The sequence below is a fragment of the Mobula birostris genome, chromosome 14 (genome assembly GCF_030028105.1).
Source record: "Mobula birostris isolate sMobBir1 chromosome 14, sMobBir1.hap1, whole genome shotgun sequence".
Classification (NCBI taxonomy): domain Eukaryota; kingdom Metazoa; phylum Chordata; class Chondrichthyes; order Myliobatiformes; family Myliobatidae; genus Mobula; species Mobula birostris.
The window spans coordinates 32221309-32245294 of record NC_092383.1 but is presented as its reverse complement, the minus strand read 5'-3'; the positions used below and the strand labels follow the sequence as shown (position 1 = coordinate 32245294).

The following is a 23986-nucleotide window of genomic DNA, read 5'->3' as shown; positions in this document are numbered from 1 at the left end:
ATCCCATAAGTCTTAGAGGTCCTAGAGTATGTGGTATAACTCCTGTGAAAATCTAAGAAGTTACTTTAAGGGCTACTGGTGCCCTGAGATTAGATGAACAATTCTGAATTTGCAAAGTGATCCCTTTGCTTCCTCTGAAGCTCAAGGCCTGTTGGTTGGCAGCTTTAGCACATGGCCTATTTCTATGATCTAAAAGTGCATCTTGTCAGTTGTAGATTCAGTATGTGTATTCATAAATTTGGTTTTCAGTCTAAGCATCGATTTAAAGTTAAATTGCTGCTGTAATTTATACTTTCCACACCTATATTCATCATCTATTGAAAATAAATGTATTTCACTTTCCAGTTACTATTCACACATACAAAATACTCCACTGTGTCACATTATTTTTTTATTGTTTTGCAAGACTGGCAATTTCATTTTTTTTACATTTCAACAGGCAGCAAAACCTAAACATTTCTTAATAATAAAATTGTCAAAACTCAGAAAACTGAAAACAGTATCACAATGGAAGGTTAACAGTTATGGTAGTTGGTTGTATAGTTTGTATTAAAGTGATACTCTGATGTTCAATAGTTATTAAAAATAAGCAAATCTAACTTTTTAGTTTTCAAGGACAATGTATTTGACAACCCAGGAGTACAATGAACCCATTAACAACTTTTTTGCTCATTACTTGGTTGTGGCACACTATAAACTTGTAAAAGCCCTAGAGATTGAGTTGTTCATGTGTCCTGAAGTACCGTAGTCAGCAGCAACAAGCTCCCACCAGTGCTAAAGCTACAGCGCAATATGACTCAGTTCCAGCAAGATCCACATTAAAGAAATATAGCATCTAAAATTAATATAACAGAGTGAGAGAGTTACTTTCTATCTGGTCATTTTAATTTTCACCATCAGAAAGTTGCTTTAATTTTATCGGACAGCTAATTCAAAACCCATCCATGTGCTTAGTTAAATTACAGAAGAACGCTAAAGGTGGACAATAAAAGGTACAAAGAAGTATTGGTTTACCACCAGTTATAGGTTTACCACCAGTTGTAATAGTGATCTGTCTCATTTTCCATTAACTGATTATAACACATAGTCCGCAATCAAGCAAAGTAGCAGAATGCTTATTAACAAGCCTGGTTCATTGAGAAGTTGTGGTATAACCTTAACTCATCTTTGCTTTATTATTTTTTGTAACTTACAAGTTTGGTCCCTCTTTCAGCTGCAGAACATTCAAGGTGGTTCCTAACAAAGTTAGACTATAGTTTCTTTAGAAATAATAATACTTGAGTTTTGAGTTATGAGGTTTGGCTGATTGCTGAAGAATACTTGCGATCTCGGAATAAGCAGTTTAACCTTCTGGTTGGTCCGTCTCCACTCTTTCAGCAGGCGCATGTGGTATCGGAAAGAAGCCTAGAGCCAAGATAAAAAATCGGTAGATTCTTGATTAGTATTGTACGTTATCAGTAGACTGGACCTTTGTAAATTATGTTGTTCGCTTTACTTAGCAATTTAATATTTGAAAATCCACTGTAACTCTTGCCAACACTTTCCCCAAACTCAATCTCACCTCATATTTTATATTGTACCTATGAGAGGATGAATGATGATGAGACTGGCAAAGAGAAGATATAAGAATATAATTGTTGAATTTTAGATGGGGAACACAAAGACCCAGACTGCCACTTGTATTTCCTTATTCCAATGAAGGAGGACATTCAGCCCATCAAGTCTATGGAAGCTCTCGCTGCAATCCTGTCAGTCCTTTTACCCTCTTGCTTTCCACTCATGTGTCTGCCCAGTCTCCCAGTTCTCCTGCCACTTAATTGACTTGGGGTAATTTACAGTGGCCAATGAATCTACTAATCCACACCTCTTAGAATAAACAGGAGCACCCGAGGCAAACCTACTCCATCACAAGGAGGATCTGCAAACTCCAGGAATTCCCAGATCTGGATCAAACTTGAGTTGTTGGAGTTGCAAAGCAACAGCCCCAACTGCTGAGCCACCATTCTGCACGTATTGTACAAATACTTAAATATGAAATACTCTTTGATGTTATCTACTTACAGTTGTCCAGAGGATGTAAATGGTAATTAGCACAGCTGAAAGGATAAGAAGTCCAACTGCTTCTATGCTGCTACTGAAGTAAAAATGGTCAATAGTTCCCTGGACACACAGCCAACCTGACAATGTAGCCAATGGTGTGATGAAGAGAAAACAGATAATGTCTCCATATAACATTCTCCTCGTATGTTGTAGTGTAGGATCTATCAGCCACTGGAAAACACACATAAATATTGAATAATAAACTTTGTTGATTAACTATATAGTAATAATAACCAATAATATCCTGGGTGACCAATATGTCTTTAGCACAGTGACACAGCTGGGGGAACCCAGGGGTGCAGCTAACAGAGCAGATACTTCAATCCTGCTTCCCTGTCACCGGGAGGACCACGGTGGTCACAGGCATCTTCACTGTCGATTTTGTATGTTCTCCCTTTGACCCCTGGATCTTTTCACAACCCAAAGACGTGCAGGTTCACGAGTTGATTGCCCCTATGTGGTAGAAGCTAGGAGGGAAGTGAAGGCAATGTGGTGAGAAGAAAATGGGACTGATGTAATTGAGTGTTTGATGGTTAGCACGGGCTTAGTGATCAAAGAGCTCGTTGTCACGCTGTATGCCTACTGGCAAATTTACAGACAATCTACTGGTATGTATCTCGTGCTAGTGCTCACATCAAGGCAAACGGTACATACGACTAGGGCATCATTTAGATAGTGAATTATAACATGTTCTAATTTTAACATGTTACATTATAACATTTGGTGTTACAAATCGCAATGTGCCCCTCTAAGGCTGCAAAGTAGCTGTGATAAAAAAGCCAATGGATGATTGGATCGAGAAGAGTTCCATCCATACTTGACCACCCAGTTCAGCGGTCAGTACAGGGTGGGGGGGAAGAGTGGTGGAAACCAGAGCTGGCGGCAAATCTGACTCATTATGACACATTGTTGAAGTGGAGATGAGTCGTTCAGATGCTACCTGACCTGCTGAGTATTCCAAGCATTTAGAAAATCTGTATCTGCTGTACTGTGCTTTTGCTGCATCACTTTGAGTCCAGCATGTGTAACGCAGTGACTGGACATGACACATCAGATTTCATTCTTTCACAATTTAGTCTGCTTTATCCTTCCTTCGGAGTCAATGTTGCTGTGTAGATTACCTCTGAGAATGGCCTTGACATTCGTTCCAGAGCAAATTCGAAGTGGCACAGTTCACAGTGGCTAGAACAGGAAGCTGCCAGCCACTGCTCCAGGCAGCTACGATGAACAGTTCCCAGAGTTCCTGAACATTCACATGGGGACAGCAGGCTTTCCTTATCACTCGGTTCATGGCAAATTCTGCAGATTGGAATATCACTGCACGGAATGAAAAGTAATAGGCTTGACAATTATTTTCCTTAATTAAAAATTATGGCTTAGATTTCACAACGCATTTGCCCAGGTCACTGACTATCTTGCAATAACTGTTTCTAAGGCCGGTTCAGTGAATTGATAGCCAACTTCACAATCCATTCTCCCATCCCCTGACTCAAAGACAAAGAGAGTAAATACATATGTAAAATGAACTGGCCACAAGGGCTATTTAACATTCCAGTACAAATAGCTCGATAAGCCACAGCTGGAGGATGGAGTCCAATTCTAGGCGCCACAATGATATGAAGCATAACAACCAAAGGGAAGGTTTTTTTTCCTCTCTGAACACACAACAAATAATTTAAATGTGTTGCCTAAAAGCAAAGTGGAAGCAGATTTCAAAGGGAAATTTTGGATACATACTTGAAGGGGGAATTTTGCAGACCACTGTGCAGATTCAATGGCCAAAAGTGTTTAAAATATTTCTGTAACTTTCCTGAGAGGGTATAGATTATCTGGAGCATCGTGGGATCTTTAGATTAAATACCTAAAGCAGAAGACTCATTGGATTTTCAATCGGTAAATTTTATGGGCTGTAACTTCAAGTAACTGAATAAATTTAGTTAAAACTGACATTTGGTTGGATCCAAGAAAAGTTTGTGGTAAATCTGTTAAAGTATTAATTTGTGGATAGCACCCATGATGTTGCTGAATTTGGGGGATCAAACCATACAATGTGTCCTTCACAATATTCAGTTGTGCCCTGTTTATGGGAATACTTGGGTTACTGTAGTGCAAGGCAGCGACCTAACTATTTGAACAGACACAGTGCATGACTGAATATTTTTCTCAACACATTTATTTCACAGTAGCACTCTCACCACCTGATAAAATAAGTGGGCAGAAATATATTTTATTGTTCCTGACTCAACAAAACTGGTCTGATAACTACATGTCAGGTTATATTTCCAGGTGCATCCAACTGAGTCAAACAGGTGGCAGCAAGGTGCACAAGAAGCTTGGGGCCCCCAGTGACATCATTCCAATGAGGAAAAGAAAATGAGTGCACATTCAGTCTTGAGGACAAAAAATATGATTGCATTGACATGGCTTTCATGTGATTTGATATACCATGATGTGAGGTAATATCAAATCTTTTTTTATTTTTACTTATGTCTTTTTATGAGTGCTGGCAACCCTAGAAAGAGGTCTGGAGTGACTTTCCTGAGCTCTTTGCTCTTTCCTGTCCTTAATCAGCACATGGAGTGGCAGGGCAGTGTAGTGGTTAGCACAATGCTTTACAGTCCCAGCGACCCAGGTCCAGCTCCTGCCGCTGACTGTAAGTTTGTACGCTGTCCTCCTGACCGTGTGTGTTTCCCATGGGTGCTCCAGTTTCCTCCCACAGTCCAAAGGCGCACCGGTTGGTAGGTTAATTGGTCATTGTAAATTGTCCCTTGCTTATGCCAGGATTAAATTGGGGGGCAGTTGTGGCTCGAAGGCCTGGAACGGCCTATTCTGCACTGTATCTCAGTAAGTAAAACAAAATGAGCAACCTACAGCAAGATCAGAGGATGTCAATCAGGAAGAAAGATAAAGATCGTAAAGATTAGCTTTATTTGTCACATGTACATCAAAAGTGAAATGTGTCCTTTGTATCAAATCAAATCAGCAAGAAAGCCTGCCACTGTTGTCACGCTTCTGGTGTCAACACTGCATTCCCACAACTCACCTGCTCTAACCGATGTCTTTGGACTGTCGAAGGAAATCCAAGCCCCGGAGGAATCTCACTCAGTCATAGGGAGAAGGTGCAAACTCCTTACAGGCAGTGGTGGGAATTGAACCCTGACCGGTGATCAGTAGGGCTGTAAAGTGCTACTGTGCCATCCCTCTAAACAGATGTCCCTTCTGTTCCTTCACTATTAATTGGACCTTCCATAACCTGCCAATAGCAAGATCCACTTGCATCATACTCAGGAGGAGATAATGAAAAGGAGAAGTTATTAGCCTCAACAACAAAAAACCCTCTATACAATTGGCTGATTCAGTTTGTGTGCCAACACTGCACAAGCCAGGATGAGATTTGTAGCCACCTCCTCAGTGTTGCTGCCATTTACAGCTTTATACCTCTTCCACAAAAACACACACTGCCTTTGATTTGTATTTTATCTTTTCGTTCACTACTATAGGTAAACGATGGCGCCATCCATGGATAATGAAATCTACGATATAATATCCCAGTCTCAATTTAATTCAGATTTGGAGTCTAATTTTAATGTTAGTGAGCTGCCCTGCTAATCTCCTTGCCTGATTGAAAACACACATGCAAGTTCCAAGACCAAAGTCTTATGTCCTGACTGTATAAGGCCAACACGTCAAAGGTTTGCTCCACACCCTGAGCCACATTTCAAAACCATTTCCCTAAATTCCATAGGAGGTAGTGAGATAAATGAACAGGATCCACAAAGTTGTCCATGAGGCCAGAATGAAGCAGAGTCGATGCAGGTGTCAAAGTCAATATTATCTTCAGACTGAGGGATCATACCATAAAGGCCAATCAGCGCAGCAGTGAGCGATGGTATGGATTTCACTTCCTTTAAGGCAACTCAGAGTGCTCCTTTCCTCTAGGCCCTCACTGTTTGTACGAAGTGCCTCCCTTCCATTACATTCCTCAGAATTCAGCCACTATGGCACACCTCTTGTTCTTCTGCCAAGCACACTCTCATCTTTCTTTCCTCTCCTCATACCACTCGGATGTCAGCTCAGCAGCCCCTTACTCCTGCCTCTACTTTCTATGACTGCCTGCATGCATGATCGCAAGCAGAGGGACAAGATACCATCACATTTGTCTAGGTGAGGTGGGGAAACCTGGGCAGTCTCGGCCCTTGAGTGAGGTGAAGATAGCGGTCCACCTCAACAGAGTAAGGGTTGAAGAACTGAACTACAAACTTTATTTGTTGATATTTAGTAGAGAAGATATTCCAAGAACAATTGCCTGCTGTGAACTCTATTAGCATCCAGGATTGGGTCCATATGCGAATTCAGGTTTTTACTGTGTGTGGCACCTGGAATGGACTGGAGGCAGAACATGTAAGGGAAGAGCCACCTACATGACTGAATTAGGGCTGATGTTAGCTGAAGATCTCTTTGCAGGAGTTCATATCTCCCGATCAGCCCCTGATAATCGAAGTTGTACAAATTCACGTTTTGGTGATATATCCCCCTTTGATCTATCTTGTCATTCTCCATGAAATCATGTGGTTAGGGTATTCTGAATGGGATCTTAATACGGAAGGATGGTGGGGAAAGGGGGAAAATGGTAGTTTGTTCTTCTGATCTTGAATACTCACCTTGGATGGGAAATAACTTAGCAAGAAAATGGGATTGAATTCTGATTCACTCAGTTGGATGCCCTTCGAAAGGGTAACACATTTTGTACAAGAGCAAATGATAGTGGTGGGAAATCAGCTTTGCCTTCTGTGCGGAACAGACGGGATGCTCATGAATTTAGCATCACCCAATTTTCTGATTACCGTTAACACAGATGTCACCTGTGGGATCATGAGTGGAACTTTGCATCACATATTAATCTAATTTTTTCTACACATTGAGAGTATTTAATAACTACAGAAACTAACCTAGAAATGCTGCTAGTTCTGACCATTGATGATGGGGGATGGTCATCACTGCCTGAAACTTCCATTACATATTGTAGCTTTTGTGACAACAGACCGTTAGAACTGGCAACTGGCGGGTTGTTACTTGCATTGTTCAAGTGACTTTCTGATGCCTGCAAGTTACCAGTCTTCATGGCAATCAAGTCAAAATCATTTTTCCAATTTATTACGTTCCCTTGTACTCCAAATGTAGAAAGTATGAAGTTATTAATATAACATCCACCTTAAAGGGAAAGAAACAGAAGTGACTTGATTTGCTATTCTAAAGGTATAATTCAAACTATATTACATAAAACTGCATTGTCAACGTTATTTTATTGCAATTGGCACAACAATGAAATGACATTAATAACAACTTTTTAACGTGGTAAAAACATTTACCGCACTTCTCAGAAGAATAAAGTTGGCCCCCTTAACCAAAATAAAGGTAGACAATAAATCATGTGAAATATAACTTGTTCAAGGAATCAGTCTGAAGGAAATTTTAAAGGCAGAGAAATAGGGAAATTTGTAATTCCAGAGTTTGGTTGCCATTTCCACAAAATAAACTTTCAAAGTCACTTTCAAGGTACGAGGATTGATAGCAAGGCCAGCATTTACTGTCCATTTCTAATTGTTATTGAGAAGGAGTTGGTGAGATACATTCTGCTACATCTTTGGTGTGGCTGGTGTCACAATGCTGCTGAGTAGCGAGTTCCAGTATTTACACCCCTCCCCTTCTACCTCTTTATTCTGGTATCTTCTCCCTTCCTTCTCAGTCCTGACAAAACATCGACTATCTATTCATTTCCACCGATGCTGCCTGACCTGCTGAGTTCCTCCAGCATTGAGTGTGTGTTGCACGTGATGATGAAGCTCTAGTGACTGGAGATTTGAAAGGGAAGAGAAGAAACCATCTACAATATCTGTTAGCATAAGATAAGTAATTTTTATGATAAGCTAATTACTTGCCAGATCTTTAACGGAGGTGAACATAATGGAGTGTTTGATAGCAGGAATGACTAACAATAATTCCTCGTATAGAAGATATAAGTATCATTTGCCTTTATATGAAAACATCTACAATACTCTAAAAATAATTATCTAAGCTGTTGAAGAAGGGTGTGCTATTTATTTGTCATTGAGATATTTAACATCCATTCTACAGACATGAAAATAAACAAACTGGAATTCGGAAGAATGAGGGGTGACCTTATTGAAACCTATGGAATGGTGAAAGGCCTTGATAGAGTGGATGTTTCCTCTGGTGGGAGAGTCTAAGATCAGAGAACACAGCCTCAGAATAGGGGGTGACCTTTTAGAACAGAGATGAGGAGGAATTTCTTCAGCCAGGGAGTGGTGGATCTGTGGAAATCTTTGCCCTAGTCAGCTGTGGAGGCCAAGTCTTCAGGTATATTTAAGGTAGAGAGGGTGATAGATTCTTGATTGGCCAGGGCATGAAGGAAGTTGGGGCTGAGAGGAAAATTGGATCAGCTTTGATGAAATGGCAGAGCAGACTCAATGGGCCAAATTCTTCTCCTATATCTTATGGTTATATGGTCTTAAAAGGTTTCTACTCTTGACCTGTATGGACCAGAGAGGCATGACATAGAAAACACAACAGGTGGCTAGCCTACCTTCTCCTTGTCACCGTGAGTTGATTTAGACAAGGATTCTGCACATGTGATAGGTTTGATTTCACCTGCAGAACCCCTGTCAAGACTTATTCACGACAAATGGGAATGTGGAAGAGAATCAAGTGGATGGAATCACAGTCAGCTAAAAGCAGGGGTGGAGGAGGAGAGAATTTGACAGAAAATTATGAAATGTACACAGTTAAACTGTATGATTATTCATTTCTTGCCCTATTTAATGGTTCTCTCAGCTGGTCATTATTATCCTGCTTGAAGGCAGGAGCAAAATTACTCCAGAATAATTCAATCCTTCAGACTGAAAGGACAGGCTAAATTGGCCCTCACTGTGTATTGTATTTGAATTAACTGGGACAAGAACTTCATAGAAATGCATTCTAAAATATTTTTACAGCAATTGGTCAGAGTAAAGGGTAATATAATGGCCTCACATCCAAATATCCTAGAGATTATAAATGATTGATTCTTAGTCAATTGTATTTTTCAGATATGGAAGAAAGCGTATTCAAATAATTATCCATTTAACACTGTCCACAATAATTTTTTTTGCTTGTTAACCAGTTATTGAAGTGAAGTAACCTCATGCTCTGAGCGCTAAAGAACTCCAGAGATAATGAATGTAACCTTAGTATTTCTTCAATCTACCATCTTTCAATTAAGTTCCATGTTATAATTACATTCTGGGTAACTGGCTCTTTACTCTCTATTGGTTTTATTTGTGATTAAGTTAGATTTATGATCATCTTTTGAATGCAATAAATCACTTAACCTTGAATAAAATGAAAAGCCATTTTTATTAAGCTGAACATGTTTAAGTTCTGGAAATATCCCTGTTATTAGGAAGTAATATTTCATTACTGAGCACTATGTCCTGTACATTTCCATTTGCTGTTGTAGCACTTCTGAAATTCAGTCTTTTCCTTTGGCAACAGAAATAACGAGTGTTTAACTTCTATCTGGATAATACCTATTAGGCACCAGTAGGATATTTCCTGTATTACTTGTTGTACAGTTATGTGCTGAAATGGGCCAATGCTTCTTGACCTATGTGAATAACTTGACTAAGGAATGATACTCTGCACCTGATACTAAGCCTCGAAGTGTAATCTGGTGAGAGAATACTAAAGGATGGTAGAAAGGCATAGACAACTTTAAGGAATGGGACGACATGTGAAAGATGAAATTTAATGCCCAGGCAAAGTGATTTCTGCCAGAAGGAAAAATATTTGTTGAAGCAGTACACACTGAGTTAACATTTCAGGTAAAGAAAAATCCCTTTCAGTTCTGATGAAGTGACTCGGACTTGAAAATTCACCATGTTTCTCTTTCCACAGATGCTGTTTGACCTGCTGAGTGTTTCTAACATTTTATTTTTATTTCAGATTTCCAGCAGTTCTGCTTTATTTTATTTTCATAGCTGATATTGACCCTGAGGCAAACCAAGTTTCTATGTCTTTATGTAAAATGCGATAACATAGAGAATATATACAATACAATTTGTCTGCCTATCTAATAAAAAATCTCAATGGTGTATTCCTTGATTTATTGGATCAAGATATTTAAGAACACTTACCTTTGCCAGTGATTATTGCTTTTCAATAAATGTTGATAATTTACAGAGAAAAATGTAGTTGTTCGGTGTGTTAAAATAATTACATTAAAATACTTATTAAAATAAACAGTGGGGGTGTGTAATTATTTTGCATTTCTCTGTTTATATAATGAGCACAATTCCTAAGTTATAAGCCCAAATTTCTTCATCACAGTGCCAGAAAACAAGCTAAAAAGAGCTATTCAATTGTATGAAAACCCCAAAACCCAAATCGTTCAGAGAAAGGGAGTCACCATTAACACCTGTTCATGATATGTGAGCCTCCAATGCCACCAAACAGCATTACTTCTTAATATTCCCTTCACTCATGAAAACAAGTGCAAAGAAGATGGCTGATTGCTCCCTTCCTAGACTTGGAGATCTCCACTCCCCAAGCAGTTGGTGTGATAGAGCATCTGGCAGTCTGATGCTGCAGCTTTGTGCATCTTCTTATTCCAAGAGAAAAGGAAAAAGATTAATGAGTGTGTGACAAGGTGTGATATGTCCGTCACAGTTGGAAAGCTGCAAGTGTGAGAAGGGTGCACGAAGGAGTGTAGTTGTTAGTAGATGGGAGTTGTTGTTTCCACAGACTTGACTTCAAATTTGAGGTCATTATAAACTTTTTCCAGAATGGTATCCCAAGCCACATTCTCACACTTAAGTTTTATTTCCGACTTACTCTGTGTGTCCTTGAGCACGTGGGCCCTCTACCTGGTTCTTCCACTGGATGCTCAAGTCTACCCTACTTCTCAGAGATCCTTGAGCAGAAACCAGCAGTCATTGGATTCACTGCTCACCCCAGTCCAAGACCGTGCCTGCTACTTTTACTCGGTGACCAGTCATTTCATGGACCCTAGAGACTTAAACGCCAAAATGGCCACAATCTTGTCATAGGGTTTGGAGGCTTGCATGCCTCAATCATCTGGAGAGCTATGTTGGCTGGAGTCAGCACTTTACGCTCTGGCTCTTGGTAGGGTCACCCATGCCAAACAGGTCAACGGGCAGAGGCCAAACTAAGAGTGGTCCACTGGTCCTCCAGGTTCTGGAGATCAACACAGGCCTAACAACCCTGACTGGCCAAAAAAAAAATAGTTATGGAAATAAAAATGAAGAAGCCTTCTATAGCTGTGTGTGACAAAGCTGGAGGACCTTCATTACTATCCCAAGTGCCAGCCAATGGGCAGTAATAATTAAAGACTTCAGAGCTACTTGACCTTTGCTCGATGCAAATTGTGCAAGATCCCTACACAGCAGCATCTTAGCATGTGTTTTCATGCAATAATGAGTTTCTACATCTTGATGTGGATATATCACCACCTCTTGTCTCCTGGCTTACAAGGTGCTACTGTTCTGCATGTTTTATCCCGTAAACCCATCTGATGGAAATAATAGTCTACAGTATGGAAAAAAGGTCCTTCAGCTCAACTTGTCCATGCTGACCAAGTTATCTCCCTAAACTAGTCCCATTTGCCTACATTTGTTCCAGATACCTTTAAACTTCTTCTATCCATGTATCTATCTAAATGTATTTTAAACATTTGAATTGTACCCACCCCTATCATTTCTTCTGACAGCTTGTTCCATATATCCACCACCCTCTTGACAGAAAGTTGCCCTTCAGATCTCTCTTGTATTCAATTGTATTTGATGTAATATAATAGCCCAGCTTTGTTTAGTTTTGTTTAGTTCAGTTTTTGGTTCAGCTTAGTTTAGTTTTTTTTATTTTGGGGTTTCTTTTTCTTGATATTTTTTCTTTTTTCTTTTTATCATGTTTAATTATATTAAGAGTTTGGGAGGTCTAATATACTTGTATTATCTGTAGTTTTTACTTGCATATATCAGTTACCAATAATGTAATCCCAATCTCTTTGTATTAGTACTGTTGCTATGTTTATGAATTTGAAAATTAATAAAAAGATTAAAAAAGAAAGAAAGATCTCTTTTAAAACTTTCCCCTCTTGCCTTAAACCTATGCCTTCTGGTTTTAGACTCCCTTACATTGGGAAAAGGACTGTGACCATCCACTTTTTTTTTCCAAGGACATCTTCAATCTCTCATTGCTGCTGTCAGTGGTTCCCACATGCTTTAAAAGATGACTATCATACCAGTACCCAAGAAGAGCAGGGAAGCTATCTCAATGACTATTGCCCATTTGCACTCACACCTACTGTGTGAAGTGCTTTGAGAGGTTAGTCATAGTCAGATTCAATACCTACAGCGGATGCAATCTCACTGGCTCTCCACTTGGCCTTGGATCTTCTGGACCATAGCAAAGCCTATTGATTATAGCTCAGCATTCAATACAACCATACCTTTAGTTCTAATCAAAAAGTTCCAAAACTTGAGCCTCTGAACGTCCTTCTGCAACTGGATCTTTGACTTCCTTACTGGGAGACCACAGACAGTGTGGATCAGAAATAACATCTACTCCTCACTGACAATCAACTTTGGTGCACCTCAAAGATATGTGCTCGGCCCACTGCTCTACTTTCTTTGCACTCATGGCTGTGTGGCTGGCTACACGTGAAGCACATCAGTAAATTTGGCAACGATACAGTTTTTGTTGGCAGAATTTCAGATGGTGACGAGGAGTTGTACAGGAGTGGGTTAGATCAGCTGGTTGAGTGGTATTGCAACAGGAACCTTGTACGCATTATCAGTAAGACCAAGGAATTGCTTATGGACTTCAGGAAGGGGAAGTTGAGGGAATACAAACCAGTCCTTATTGAGGGATCAGCAGTGGAAAGGGTGAGCAGTTTCAAGTTCCTGGATGTCAACATCTCTGATGATCTATCCTGTGTCCAACATATTAATGCAATTACAAAGAAGGCACCACAACAGCTATAATTCATTAGGAGTTCGAGGAGAAATGGTATGTCACCAAAGACCTGTAAATTTCTGCAGATGTACCACAGAGAGCATTCTAACTGGTCTGGAATGGATATCGGGTGCAAGTTGAATAGGGAGTTAACAATGGCATGTGGCAAAGGAAATGTCGCAGTAGTTATGGGGGATTTCAACATGCAGGTGAACTGGGAAAATCATGTTGGTACTGGACCCCAGGATAGGGAGTTTGTAGAGTGCCTACGGGATGCATTTTTGGAGCAGCTTGTACGAGAGCTGACCAGGGATAAGGCTACTCTGGATTTAGTGTTGTGCAATGAACAGGATTTGATAAGTGAACTTGAAGTAAAGGAGCCATTAGGAGGTAGTGACCATAATATGATAAGTTTTTATCTGCAAGTTGAGAGGGATAAGGGCAGATCAGAAGTGTCAGTATTGCAGTTGAACTATGGAGCCATGAGGGAGGAGCTGGCCAAAGTTGACTGGTCGGATATCCTAGCAGAAAAGACAGTGGAACAGCAATGGCAGGTATTCTTGGGAATAATGCACAAGGTGCAAAATCATTTCATCCCCCAGAGAAGGAAGGATTCAAAGGGGGGAAAGTGGCCACAGTGGTTGACAAAGGAAGTTAAAGATAGCATAGCATTAAAAAAGAAGTATAACAGAGCTAAGGTGAGTGGGAAGACGGATGATTGGGAAATTTTTAAGGAGCAACAGAACTTAACTAAAAAGGCAATACGGGGAGAAAAAATGAGATATGAACGCAAGCTAGCTAGATATATAAAGGAGGATAGCAAAGGTTTTTTTAGGTATGTGAAGAGAAGGAAGGTAGTTAAGAACAATGTTGGGCCCTTGAAGAATGAATTGGGAGAAATTGTTATGGGAACAGAGAAATGGCAGACGAATTTAAGAGGTACTTTGGATCTGTCTTCACTAGGGAAGACACAAGCAATCTCCCAGATGTATGGATGGGCCAAGGACATAGGGTAACAGAGGAACTGAAACAGATTGACATTAGGAAGGAAACGGTGATGAGTAGACTGATGGGACTGAAGGCTAACAAATCCCCAGGTCCAGATGGTCTGCATCCTAGGGTACTAAAGGAGGTGGCTCTGGAAATTGCGGATGCATTGGTGATCATTTTCCAATGTTCCTTAGATTCAGGATCAGTTCCTGAGGATTGGCAAATGGCTAATGTTATCCCACTTTTTAAGAAAGGAGGAAGGGAGAAAACAGAGAACTATCGCCCTGTTAGCCTAACATCAGTAGTGGGGAAGATGCTAGAGCCCATTATTAAAGATGAAATAGCGGCATATCTTGATAGCAGTGATAGGATTGGGCCGAACCAGCATGGATTTACCAAGGGCAAATCATGCTTGACTAATCTATTGGAGTTTTTTGAGGACGTAACCAGGAAGATAGATGCGGGAGATCCAGTGGATGTGGTGTACCTTGACTTTCAGAAGGCATTCAATAAGGTACCACATAGGAGATTGGTGGGTAAAATCAGAGCTCATGGCACTGGGGGGAGGATATTGACATGGATAGAAAACTGGTTGGCAGATAGAAAGCAAAGGGTAGCAGCGAATGGGTTTTTCTCGGAATGGCAGGTGGTGACTAGTGGGGTGCCACAGGGCTCGGTATTGGGACCACAGCTGTTTACGATTTACATCAATGATTTAGAGGAAGGCATTGTGAATAATATTAGCAAGTTTGCTGATGATACTAAGCTGGGTGGCAGTGTGACATGTGATGAAGATGTTAGGAGAATTCAAGGTGACTTGGATAGGCCGGGTGAGTGGGCAGAAACTTGGCAGATGGCGTTTAATGTGAATAAGTGTGAGGTTATTCACTTTGGGAGCAAGAGCAGGAAGGCAGATTATTATCTGAACGGTGTGGAGTTAGGTAAGGGAGAAATACAAAGAGATCTAGGAGTACTTGTTAACAGCAGGAATTCTGCAGATGCTGGAAATTCAAGCAACACACATCAAAGTTGCTGGTGAACGCAGCAGGCCAGGCAGTATCTCTAGGAAGAGGTGCAGTCGACGTTTCAGGCCGAGACCCTTCGTCAGGACTGTTCATCAGTCCTTGTTCATCAGTCTCTGAAGGTGAATGAGCAAGTGCAGCAGGCAGTGAAGAAGGCTAATGGAATGTTGGCCTTTATTACAAAGGGAATTGAGTACAAGAGCAAGGCAATCCTTTTGCATTTGTACAGGGCCCTGGTGAGACCACACCTGGAGTATTGTGTGCAGTTTTGGTCTCCAGGGTTAAGGAAGGACATCCTGGCTGCGGAGGAGGTGCAGCGTAGGTTCACTACGTTAATTCCTGGGATGTCCGGACTGTCTTACGCAGAGAGGTTAGAGAGACTGGGCTTGTACACGCTGCAATTAAGGAGATTGAGGGGGGGATCTGATTGAGACAGATAAGATTATTAAGGGATTGGACAAGATAGAGGCAGGAAATATGTTCCAGATGCTGGAAGAGTCCAGTACCAGAGGGCATGGTTTAAGAATAAGGGGTAGGTCATTTAGGACAGAGTTGAGGAGGAACTTCTTCTCCCAGAGAGTTGCGGAGGTGTGGAACGCGCTGCCTCAGAAGGCAGTGGAGGCCAATTCTCTGGATGCTTTCAAGAAGGAGCTAGATAGGTATCTTATGGATAGGGGAATCAAGGGTTATGGGGACAAGGCAGGAACCGGGTATTGATAGTAGATGATCAGCCATGATCTCAGAATGGCGGTGCAGGCTCAAAGGGCCGAATGGTCTACTTCTGCACCTATTGTCTATTGAGAGTCCACTGAACCGGATTGGAAAAAGCTGCAGAAATTTGTAAACTCAGCCTGCTCCATCATGGGCTTTAGCCTCTCCAGCACTGAGGACACCTTCCAAAGGCAATGCCTCAGGAATTCATTAAGGACTCCCATCACTCAGTGTGTGCCCTCTTCTCACTGCTACATTCAAGTAGGAGGTACAGGAGCCTTCACTCACAACTCTGAATGATTGCACAATCTACAGACTCACTTTCAAGAACTCTGCAACTCATATTCTCAATATTATTTTATTTTTATTTGTAAAATTTACCCATTCATTTCTCTTTAGAAGGTACGGATTGACTTTTTTTTTCTAAAGGCAGTGAATTTCAGATTTTTACTCAACTAAATCTTTACATCCCTAACTAAATCTTCATATCCCTCTACATCTTATATTCATTATTGATCCTTGAACTACTTGCTTATGTGTAATGTTTCTCTCTGTCCGATCTGACATAATCTGTTACGTATTTATCGAACCTCCTCTCAGTATTCTTTGCCACAAGGAAAACAACCACAGCCTCTCCAGTCCATCCCTATAGCTGAAATCCCACAAATTGTAACTATCTGACTCAACCTCTTCTCTGAAAGTTAAACACATGTACCAATGGAAATTGCAGTATTCTGCTTGATGCTCAGATTGATGGAACTTTGGATGATAAGGAAATCAAAGCATATTGAGTGTTGTTGAGTAAGTGAACAAGCCACGTCATTGAAAAGCATAGCATGGAAAATTTCATGCATAGTTAAATAGATTAAAAAACTCAAAATAATATAAAGCCATCAGAAATGTGTATATCACTAACATAATGTCTGAATTCAAATGAATAGTTTTAGGGTCATAGAAGTTAGTGACCGCTATCTATTACAAGCCCACCAATGACCACAGCTCCTTTCACCCTACTTCCTGAAAGGATCCCATTCCATTCTCCTTGGTTCTCCTAACTCCATCAGATATGGCGATGACAACTTCCAAAACAATACTTCTAGGATGTCTTTGGTTTCTTTCCACAATAGTTGGGAGGTCTCTATTCCATCTCTTACATTTCTGCTCTCAATTCCCTTTCCTCTTTCCCCCAACGTGCCCAGAGCAAGGGTAGGCATCTCCTTGACCTCACCTTCCACCCCACTGCGCTGTAGTTACATGACATCACCGTCAGGTCCAATATCCACCTCTCCTTCCTGTCAGCATTCTGAATAGATAATTCCCTTTGCAACCTACTAGTTCATCTGTTCACCTTCCCATGTGACCACTGGCGTTGCAACATTTTCCCTACTAACTCCGTTCTTCCCACAGTCCAAGGACTCAAACACTCCTTCTTGGTGAAGCAGTGATTCACTTGCACTTCTTCAGAAGGTGATAGAAGCAGGTTGAACTAGCAACCTCTGAAAAACATTTGGAAAAGTTTAGATGGATATAGGGCAAACAAAGGCAAAGAGGATTAGCACAGGCATCCCCGTTGACATGAGCAAGTTGGGCCAAAGTGCCTGATTCCATGCTGTAGGACTCCAAGAATCTAATCTGACTCCTATTTTTAGTAAAGCCCTAATCATAGGGACTGTCAATATAACACACAAGATTATTACTTGGTTTGTGTTAGATGGTTTAGGCCAGCAGAGCTGTTAGACCTGTGGAAAGGGTATTCCATTCTTTTAACCTTTGTCAGAATCAGAATCAGGTTTAATATCAGTGGCATATGTCATGAAATCTGTTAACTTTGTGGCAGCTGTGCAATGCAATACATGATAATAGAGAGAAAAAGTAAACTGAATTACAGTATATATACAGTGTGTATGTATAAATATATATATAATTAAATAGTTAAATTAAATAAGTAGTGCAAAAAAGGGAAATTTGTAGAGACAAGAGTGGTCTTGAGATCCAACTATATGGCTGATAATTTTACAAAAATAACTAGTTCAAAACCAATACATACTTGTAAGTATGCTACTTAGTCATCTTAAAGTAAAACTATTGACACTGAATGGATCCCAAGAAATTATCTATGTCATGTAAAGGTGAATCTATGAATTATATTTCAAGACATTTCATTTCAGAAAGGATAAGCTTCACCATCAAATTGTCCAAACAAAAGTCCTTGCAACATCAGAGTCATGATCAAGTAAGATATACTAACAAACTTTTAAAACATCTTTCAAGATAATGCAATACTCCCCCAACCCCCATCTAGATCAACAGTGGGAACGGGTTTACGTGAGGGATGCATTGATCATTTCTACGTTTAAAAGACCCTTCTCCTTGTCCAAGAATATAATCATCAATTGAAATCATTGCATCTCATAGACTGACAACAGACATTTTGCATGTCCAGAGAGACTCCGATTAAATCTGTGAGTAGATTCAACATTATTTGTAGTTACTGCATTCACAATTTAACGCCTTTCAGATGCAAGTCATCTTTAACCAACCTGTTAAAGTAGGTTTATAATCACTCCGGTGTCGAGGTTTTCAATTACTGGTTCCAGCAGCGAGTTCAAATGATCTCCTGATTAATTTCTGTACCTGACGTACAATGGAACGGATATAATTAAATGTTTGTTCAAACTGTATTTCACGTTCGTCCTAGTTCAGTTTGCGGCAACTTTACTATCAATGACTATTAAACCTCCAGCACGATATCAAAACTGGTTCCACCAAACAGTTCCAACCAACTCTGTTAATAATTCAATGACGTGTCGGAAAGCAACATAGCAAGCAAAACACAAATCAATGGCAGTGACGTATGTAGTCAGGTCTAATTCCAAAAGCAGCTTTTAAACGCTCTTGGGCAAACACCTATTGCAAAATAACGTTTTACAAATATGCGATATAGCGATGAAGCTTACGCATAGACAAAGGCCCGGAGAAGATAAAACTGGGTCAGGACAGCTGTCACCAGTTGAACCCTCCCCTTTTGGCGTCTGATGATAACAGTTCATTGGCCTTGCTTAGTACGCACGTTGTCTCTGGGCGCTGGGGGATTTGCGTGGATGTTTTCCTATTGTAAATCGATGTTTTCATCAGAAACGTAAACTCACAGTTCAAACTTTTCCGTGTTTCATCTGTCCAGCCTGCCTTTACACCAGAATCATCTGTCTGTAAGGTAGCGCTCACTTGTCGGCGTTCAGCGTCAGCTAGGAATGGCGTGGTTGCATTCCACCTTCAAAGTAATAGAAACGCCCCCAGAGTATCTCCAGCTCAGGAACTGTTTGTTGTAATATCTCCAAACTACTGGTGCTCGCTATCATTCCGGCGCGAAAGTAACACGAGGATAAGGCGTACAGGACTCAGAACTAGGAAGCAGTTCTCCCGTGCGGGCACAGAGATGGGGTCGGCTGCTGCGGGCTGAGGTGAGCAGGAATTTCAGAATCGGAATAGGGTTTATTGTCACAGACATGTGTCATGAATTTTGTTGTTTTGGATAGTGCAGAGGCATAATATTGCTGTAAATTGTAAAATAAATAATGCATTTTAAAAAGGGGATAACGAACTAGTGTTTATGGTTCACAGACCGTTCAGTAATCTAACGGCCGAGGGGAAGAAGTTTTTCCTGGATTGTTGATTGAGGATGTACCTCCTCCCCGATGGTATGACGAGAGGTGGGCATGCCCCGGATGATGAGGACCCTTAGTGATCCGTGCTGCCTTCTTGAGACACCACCTTGCCCTTGATGTTGGAGAGAGCTGCACCCATCTGCAGCTTCTTTCGGTCCTGTGCATTGGAACTTCCAGACCAGGCTGTGGTGCAAGCTGTAGAATGCTCTCCACTGTATATCTTGTAGAAATTTGCTGGAGTCTGTATCACTTCAGATTAGAGTTGCCGGCATATACCTTCTTCGTGATCGCATCAATGAATGCGGCTCAAAATAGAGCCTGTGTGGATACCGACACCCACCTTCTCCGCCGCTGACGTCCCCTTCCTGAAGCTGACAATCGGCTCCTTGGCCTTATTGATGTTAAGTGTGAGCTTGTTGTTACCCCCAACGTTCAAGCAGCCGATCTATCTCACTCCGGTATGTCTCTTTGTCACTTTCTGACGTTCTGCCAGCAACGGTGGTGTTATCGGCGAATTTACAGATGGCGCTGGAGCGGTGCTGAGCCACCCGGTCATGGTTGGAGAGTTGAGCGGTGGGCTAAGCACACACCCTTGGAGAAGTTATTACTGATCTGCACTGTTTTGTACAGTTTATAAATCTTGGAAAAATTCTAACTAACATTTTTTTTTGTTTGGCTGACGCTTATTGCACAGAATAGAGGTAGATCATTCAGCAGGACATGCAGGAGTCAGGATTGGAGATAGGCATGCACCAGACTAGGGAGGTATGGCAGAGTTCCGCCCCTGAAGGATGCTGGTGAACTAGACCACTAGACTGAGGTTTATTTTCAACTATCCAGGACAACCATTGTGAATATCAAATAACCCTATTTTGGGTTCAATGACTAAGCATCTGAAGCCTCCTGGTTAGGGAATTCCAAAAATTCACCATCCTCTTGTTTAAGAAGTTTCTTATAATACCTGTCCTGAATGCCTGCCCCATATTTTCCAACTGTACTGAACACTGTTTCTATGAACACCAGACTAGGGAAAGGACAACTTTGCATCTACCCCGTCAAGCCCCAGGAATTTTAAGTATCATCCCTGCAAACTGGGTTCAATTCTGCCGCTGTCTTTAAGGAGTTTGTAGGTTCACCCTGTGACTGTTGGTTTCTTCCAGATGCTTTGGTTCCCTCCCACATTCCAAAGACACATGGATTAGTAGGTTATTTAGCTGGATAGGTAATGGGTGGTATGGGGATCATTGGGCCAATCTCTAAATTTACTGTTTGCCTTCCTAATTGCTTGGCAAACTTTCATGTTAACTTCAGTCATTCCAGTAAAAGGATACTCAACTCATTCTGAAACCCCACATTTTTCAGTCGCTCAACAGTTAAAAACATACTCTGCTTTTCTATTGCCCAACCTCAATTTTTCCACATTGTTTCTTACTCAAAGCTTTTCTGTCTTCTTCCATGGAGATAGGCATAAAATTGTTGTTTAATTTCTCTGACATTTCGTTATCACTGAATATAATCTCTCCCGTTTCAGATCGTAAGATATCCATATAAACTTTTAACTGATCTTTTTCGTCTTTTCAACATAAATCTTCTTGTTTTTATGCTTTTCAATAGACTTCTTTTGTATTCTGTTTTCTTTTTTTAACAACATCCTCAAGGTTAAAAGTAAATTTAATATCAAAGTATATACCTGTCACTATACACATTTTCTTGCAGGCATACTCAATAAATCCAATAACCATAGTAGAATCGATGAAAAACCGCACAAACTGGGTGAACAACCAGTGTGCAAAAGACAATAGACTGTGCAACTACAAAAAGAAAGTATAAATGACTCAATCAATGTATAAACAAACAAACGAGCAACCAATAGATATTGAGAACATAATGAAGAGTCCTTGAAAGTGAGTCCATAGGTTGTTGGAACATTACAGAGATGGGGCAAGTGAAATTAACTCCTTTGGTTCAAGAGCCTGATGATTGAGGGGTAATAACTGTTCCTGAACCTACTGGTGTGAATCCTGACACTCCTGTACCATCTTCCTGATTTCAGCAGCAAGAAGAGAGCATGGCCTGACTGGTGCCTCTGATGATGGATGCTGCTTTACTGCAACAATGCTCCATGTAGATGTGCTCAATGGTGTGGAGGGTTTTACCCATGATGGGCTGAGCTGTATCCAATACTTTTTCTAGAATTTTTCACTCAAAGGCCAGTCAGTATACTCTCCACCACACATCTATAGAAGTTTGTCAAGGTTTTAGGTGTCATGCCAAATCTTCACAAACTCCTAGGGAAGTAGATGCACTGCTGTATGTTCTTTATAATTGTACTTACAAGCTCGGCCCAGGACAGTTCCTCTGAAATTATAACACCAGGAAATTTAAAGTTTCCATCCCTCTCCACTTCTGATCCCCTGATGAGGACTGGCTCATGGACCTCCAGCTTCCTCCTCCTTGGAGTCCATAATCAGCTCCTTGGTCTTGCTGACATTGAGTAAGAGGTTGTTATTATTGCACCAATCAGCCAGATTTTCAGTCCCCCTCCTATATGCTGATTCATCACCACCTTTGATTTGGCCAGTGGTAGTGGTGTCATCAGCAGACTTGAATATGGCATTGAAGCTGTGCTTAGCTACGCAATCATAGCTGTAAAGTGAGTTGAGCAGGATGCTAAGTGCACAGTCTTGTGGTGCACCAGTGCTGATGGAGGTTATGGAGGAGATGTTGCCAATCCATACTGACTGGGGTTTGAAAGTGTGGAAATCGTGGATCCAATTGCACAAGGAGGTATTGAGGCTAAGGTCTTGAAGCTTAATGATTAGTTTTGAGGGGATGATAGCATTGAAAGCCAAACTGTTGTTGATAAAGATCATCTTGATGCATGCATCTTTACCATTCAGATGTTATAGGCTTGAGTGAAGATCCAATGAGATTGCATCTGCTGTGGCCCTGTTGTGCTGGTAGGCAAATTGGAACAGATCCAAGTCACTTCTCCGAAAGGATTTGATATGTTTCATCACCACCCTCTCAAAACACTTCATCACTGTGGATGTAAGTGCTGTTGGATGATAGTCATTTAGGCAGGTTACCACATTCTTAGGCACCGGTATAATCAAAGCCTGCTTCAAACAGGTGGGTACCTCAGACTGCCAAAGTAAGAGGTTAAAGATCTCAGTGAACACTCTAGTCAGTTGATCAACACAGGTCTTTAGTACTTGGTCTGTCTGGGCTGGATGCTTTCCATGGGTTCACCTTCCTTACAATTTGCTCACACTTTGGCCTCAGGGACTGAAGTCACAGGATCATCAGGGGCTATGGGAGTTCAGGAAGGTTCCTGTATAATTTGACAGTCAAAGTGAGCATTGAGCTCATCTGGAAGTGAAGCACTGTTGTCACTTTGCCTCTTGATTTTACTTTAAAAGAGGTGAATGTATTCAAAGCTCTGCCACAACTGATGAGCATCTGACATTGATTCATGTTTTGTCCGGAATTGCCACTTCACCTATGAGATGGCTTTCCAGTGACCTTACGTGGACCTCTTGTAACTTCCTTGGTCACGAGACATAAATGCCTTTGACCTGGCCGTTAATAGATTATGGATCTCATGGTTCATCCAGGGCTTCTGGTTGGGGAAATCTCTAAATAATTTTATGAGGACATACTGGTCCACAACGGTTTTTATAATGTCCATGACAACCATGGTGTATTTACTCAGATCCACAAATGAGTCCTTGAACACGGCCCTGTCCACTGACTTGAAACAATCCCATAGCTGCTCCTGTCTCCGTGATCACCTGTTGTCCTATTCTCTGGAGCCTTGCTCTTTAGCCTCTTCCTGTACGCAGGTAGGAGAAGGATAGCCAAGTGATCAGATTTCCCGAGGTGCCATCTGGGCATGGAACAGTAGGCATTCCTTATCTTCGTATAACAGTGGTCTAGTGTTTCGGAACCTCGGGTGGTATAGGCTATATGCTGATGGTAATTGGGCAGCAATTTCTTTAAATAAGCCAGATTGAAATCCAGACTGAATAGAATAGCATTCAGATGGACAGTTTCTTGTTTGATAATGGCTCATGAAGTATCTCAAGTCCCTGATTACAATTGGCGGCTGGTGGTATGTCAGCTGTGGTCAGGATCACGGAGGAGAGCTCCCTTGGTAAATAGAATGGACAACATTTGTTTGATCATTAGGTGTTCAAGATCAGGGGAACACAAGTTCAACAAAACCGCCACATCAGAGCACCACATAGAGTTCATCATGAAACACACACCTCTGTCTCTTGCCTTTTCTGAATCCACAGTTCAGTCCATCCTGTGTATTTAGAAGCTTTCAAGTCTGATTGCCATATTTGGCATGCTGGGAGTAAGCCATGTCTCAGTCAGTCAGTGGGTGCCGTCCCAAATCCAAGGTTGGCGGCTATGCACCTCCATCTTCTTCGATCTTGCGACAGCACCGAGTACAGCCTCTCC

General features: G+C 41.2%; 2 protein-coding genes across 4 annotated transcripts in view; one reads left to right on the top strand and one right to left on the bottom strand.

Moving 5' to 3' along the window:
- Window positions 1-10332, top strand: part of LOC140209810 (lamin-B3-like) — a 115124-nt gene extending 104792 nt beyond the window's left edge. The window contains exon 12 of the mRNA XM_072278320.1: window positions 7847-10332. The gene's annotated coding sequence lies outside the window, so the exon portion shown is untranslated. The remainder of the gene's footprint in view (window positions 1-7846) is intronic.
- On the bottom strand, window positions 378-19169 carry LOC140209813 (E3 ubiquitin-protein ligase MARCHF3). 3 transcript variants are annotated; one of them, XM_072278330.1, is made up of 6 exons: window positions 19001-19169; window positions 18392-18485; window positions 7050-7311; window positions 3222-3417; window positions 2062-2271; window positions 378-1404 (listed from the first exon to the last, which is right to left on the bottom strand). In XM_072278330.1, the coding sequence occupies exons 3-6, from the start codon at window positions 7220-7222 to the stop codon at window positions 1246-1248; spliced, it is 738 nt and encodes a 245-aa protein (XP_072134431.1). In that variant the 5' UTR covers window positions 7223-7311; window positions 18392-18485; window positions 19001-19169; the 3' UTR covers window positions 378-1245. The 3 variants fall into 3 exon arrangements, with proteins under 3 accessions (XP_072134431.1, XP_072134432.1, XP_072134433.1); XM_072278331.1 differs by lacking the exon at window positions 19001-19169 and adding an exon at window positions 18809-18851; XM_072278332.1 differs by lacking the exon at window positions 19001-19169 and adding an exon at window positions 8705-8846 and having other exon boundaries at window positions 18392-18795.
- Between the last annotated feature and the right edge of the window lie 4817 nt (window positions 19170-23986).

Excerpts from the sequence above, each read along its gene's own strand:
- LOC140209813 (XM_072278330.1), bottom strand. The coding sequence starts at position 7,222 with ATGAAGACTGGTAACTTGCAGGCATCAGAAAGTCACTTGAACAATGCA. Across the intron at positions 3,418-7,049 it reads AGAACTAGCAGCATTTCTAG|TGATATTCCAATCTGCAGAA; the intron begins GTTAGTTTCTGT and ends CATTCCGTGCAG. Across the intron at positions 1,405-2,061 it reads TTTACATCCTCTGGACAACT|GCTTCTTTCCGATACCACAT; the intron begins GTAAGTAGATAA and ends TCTTGGCTCTAG.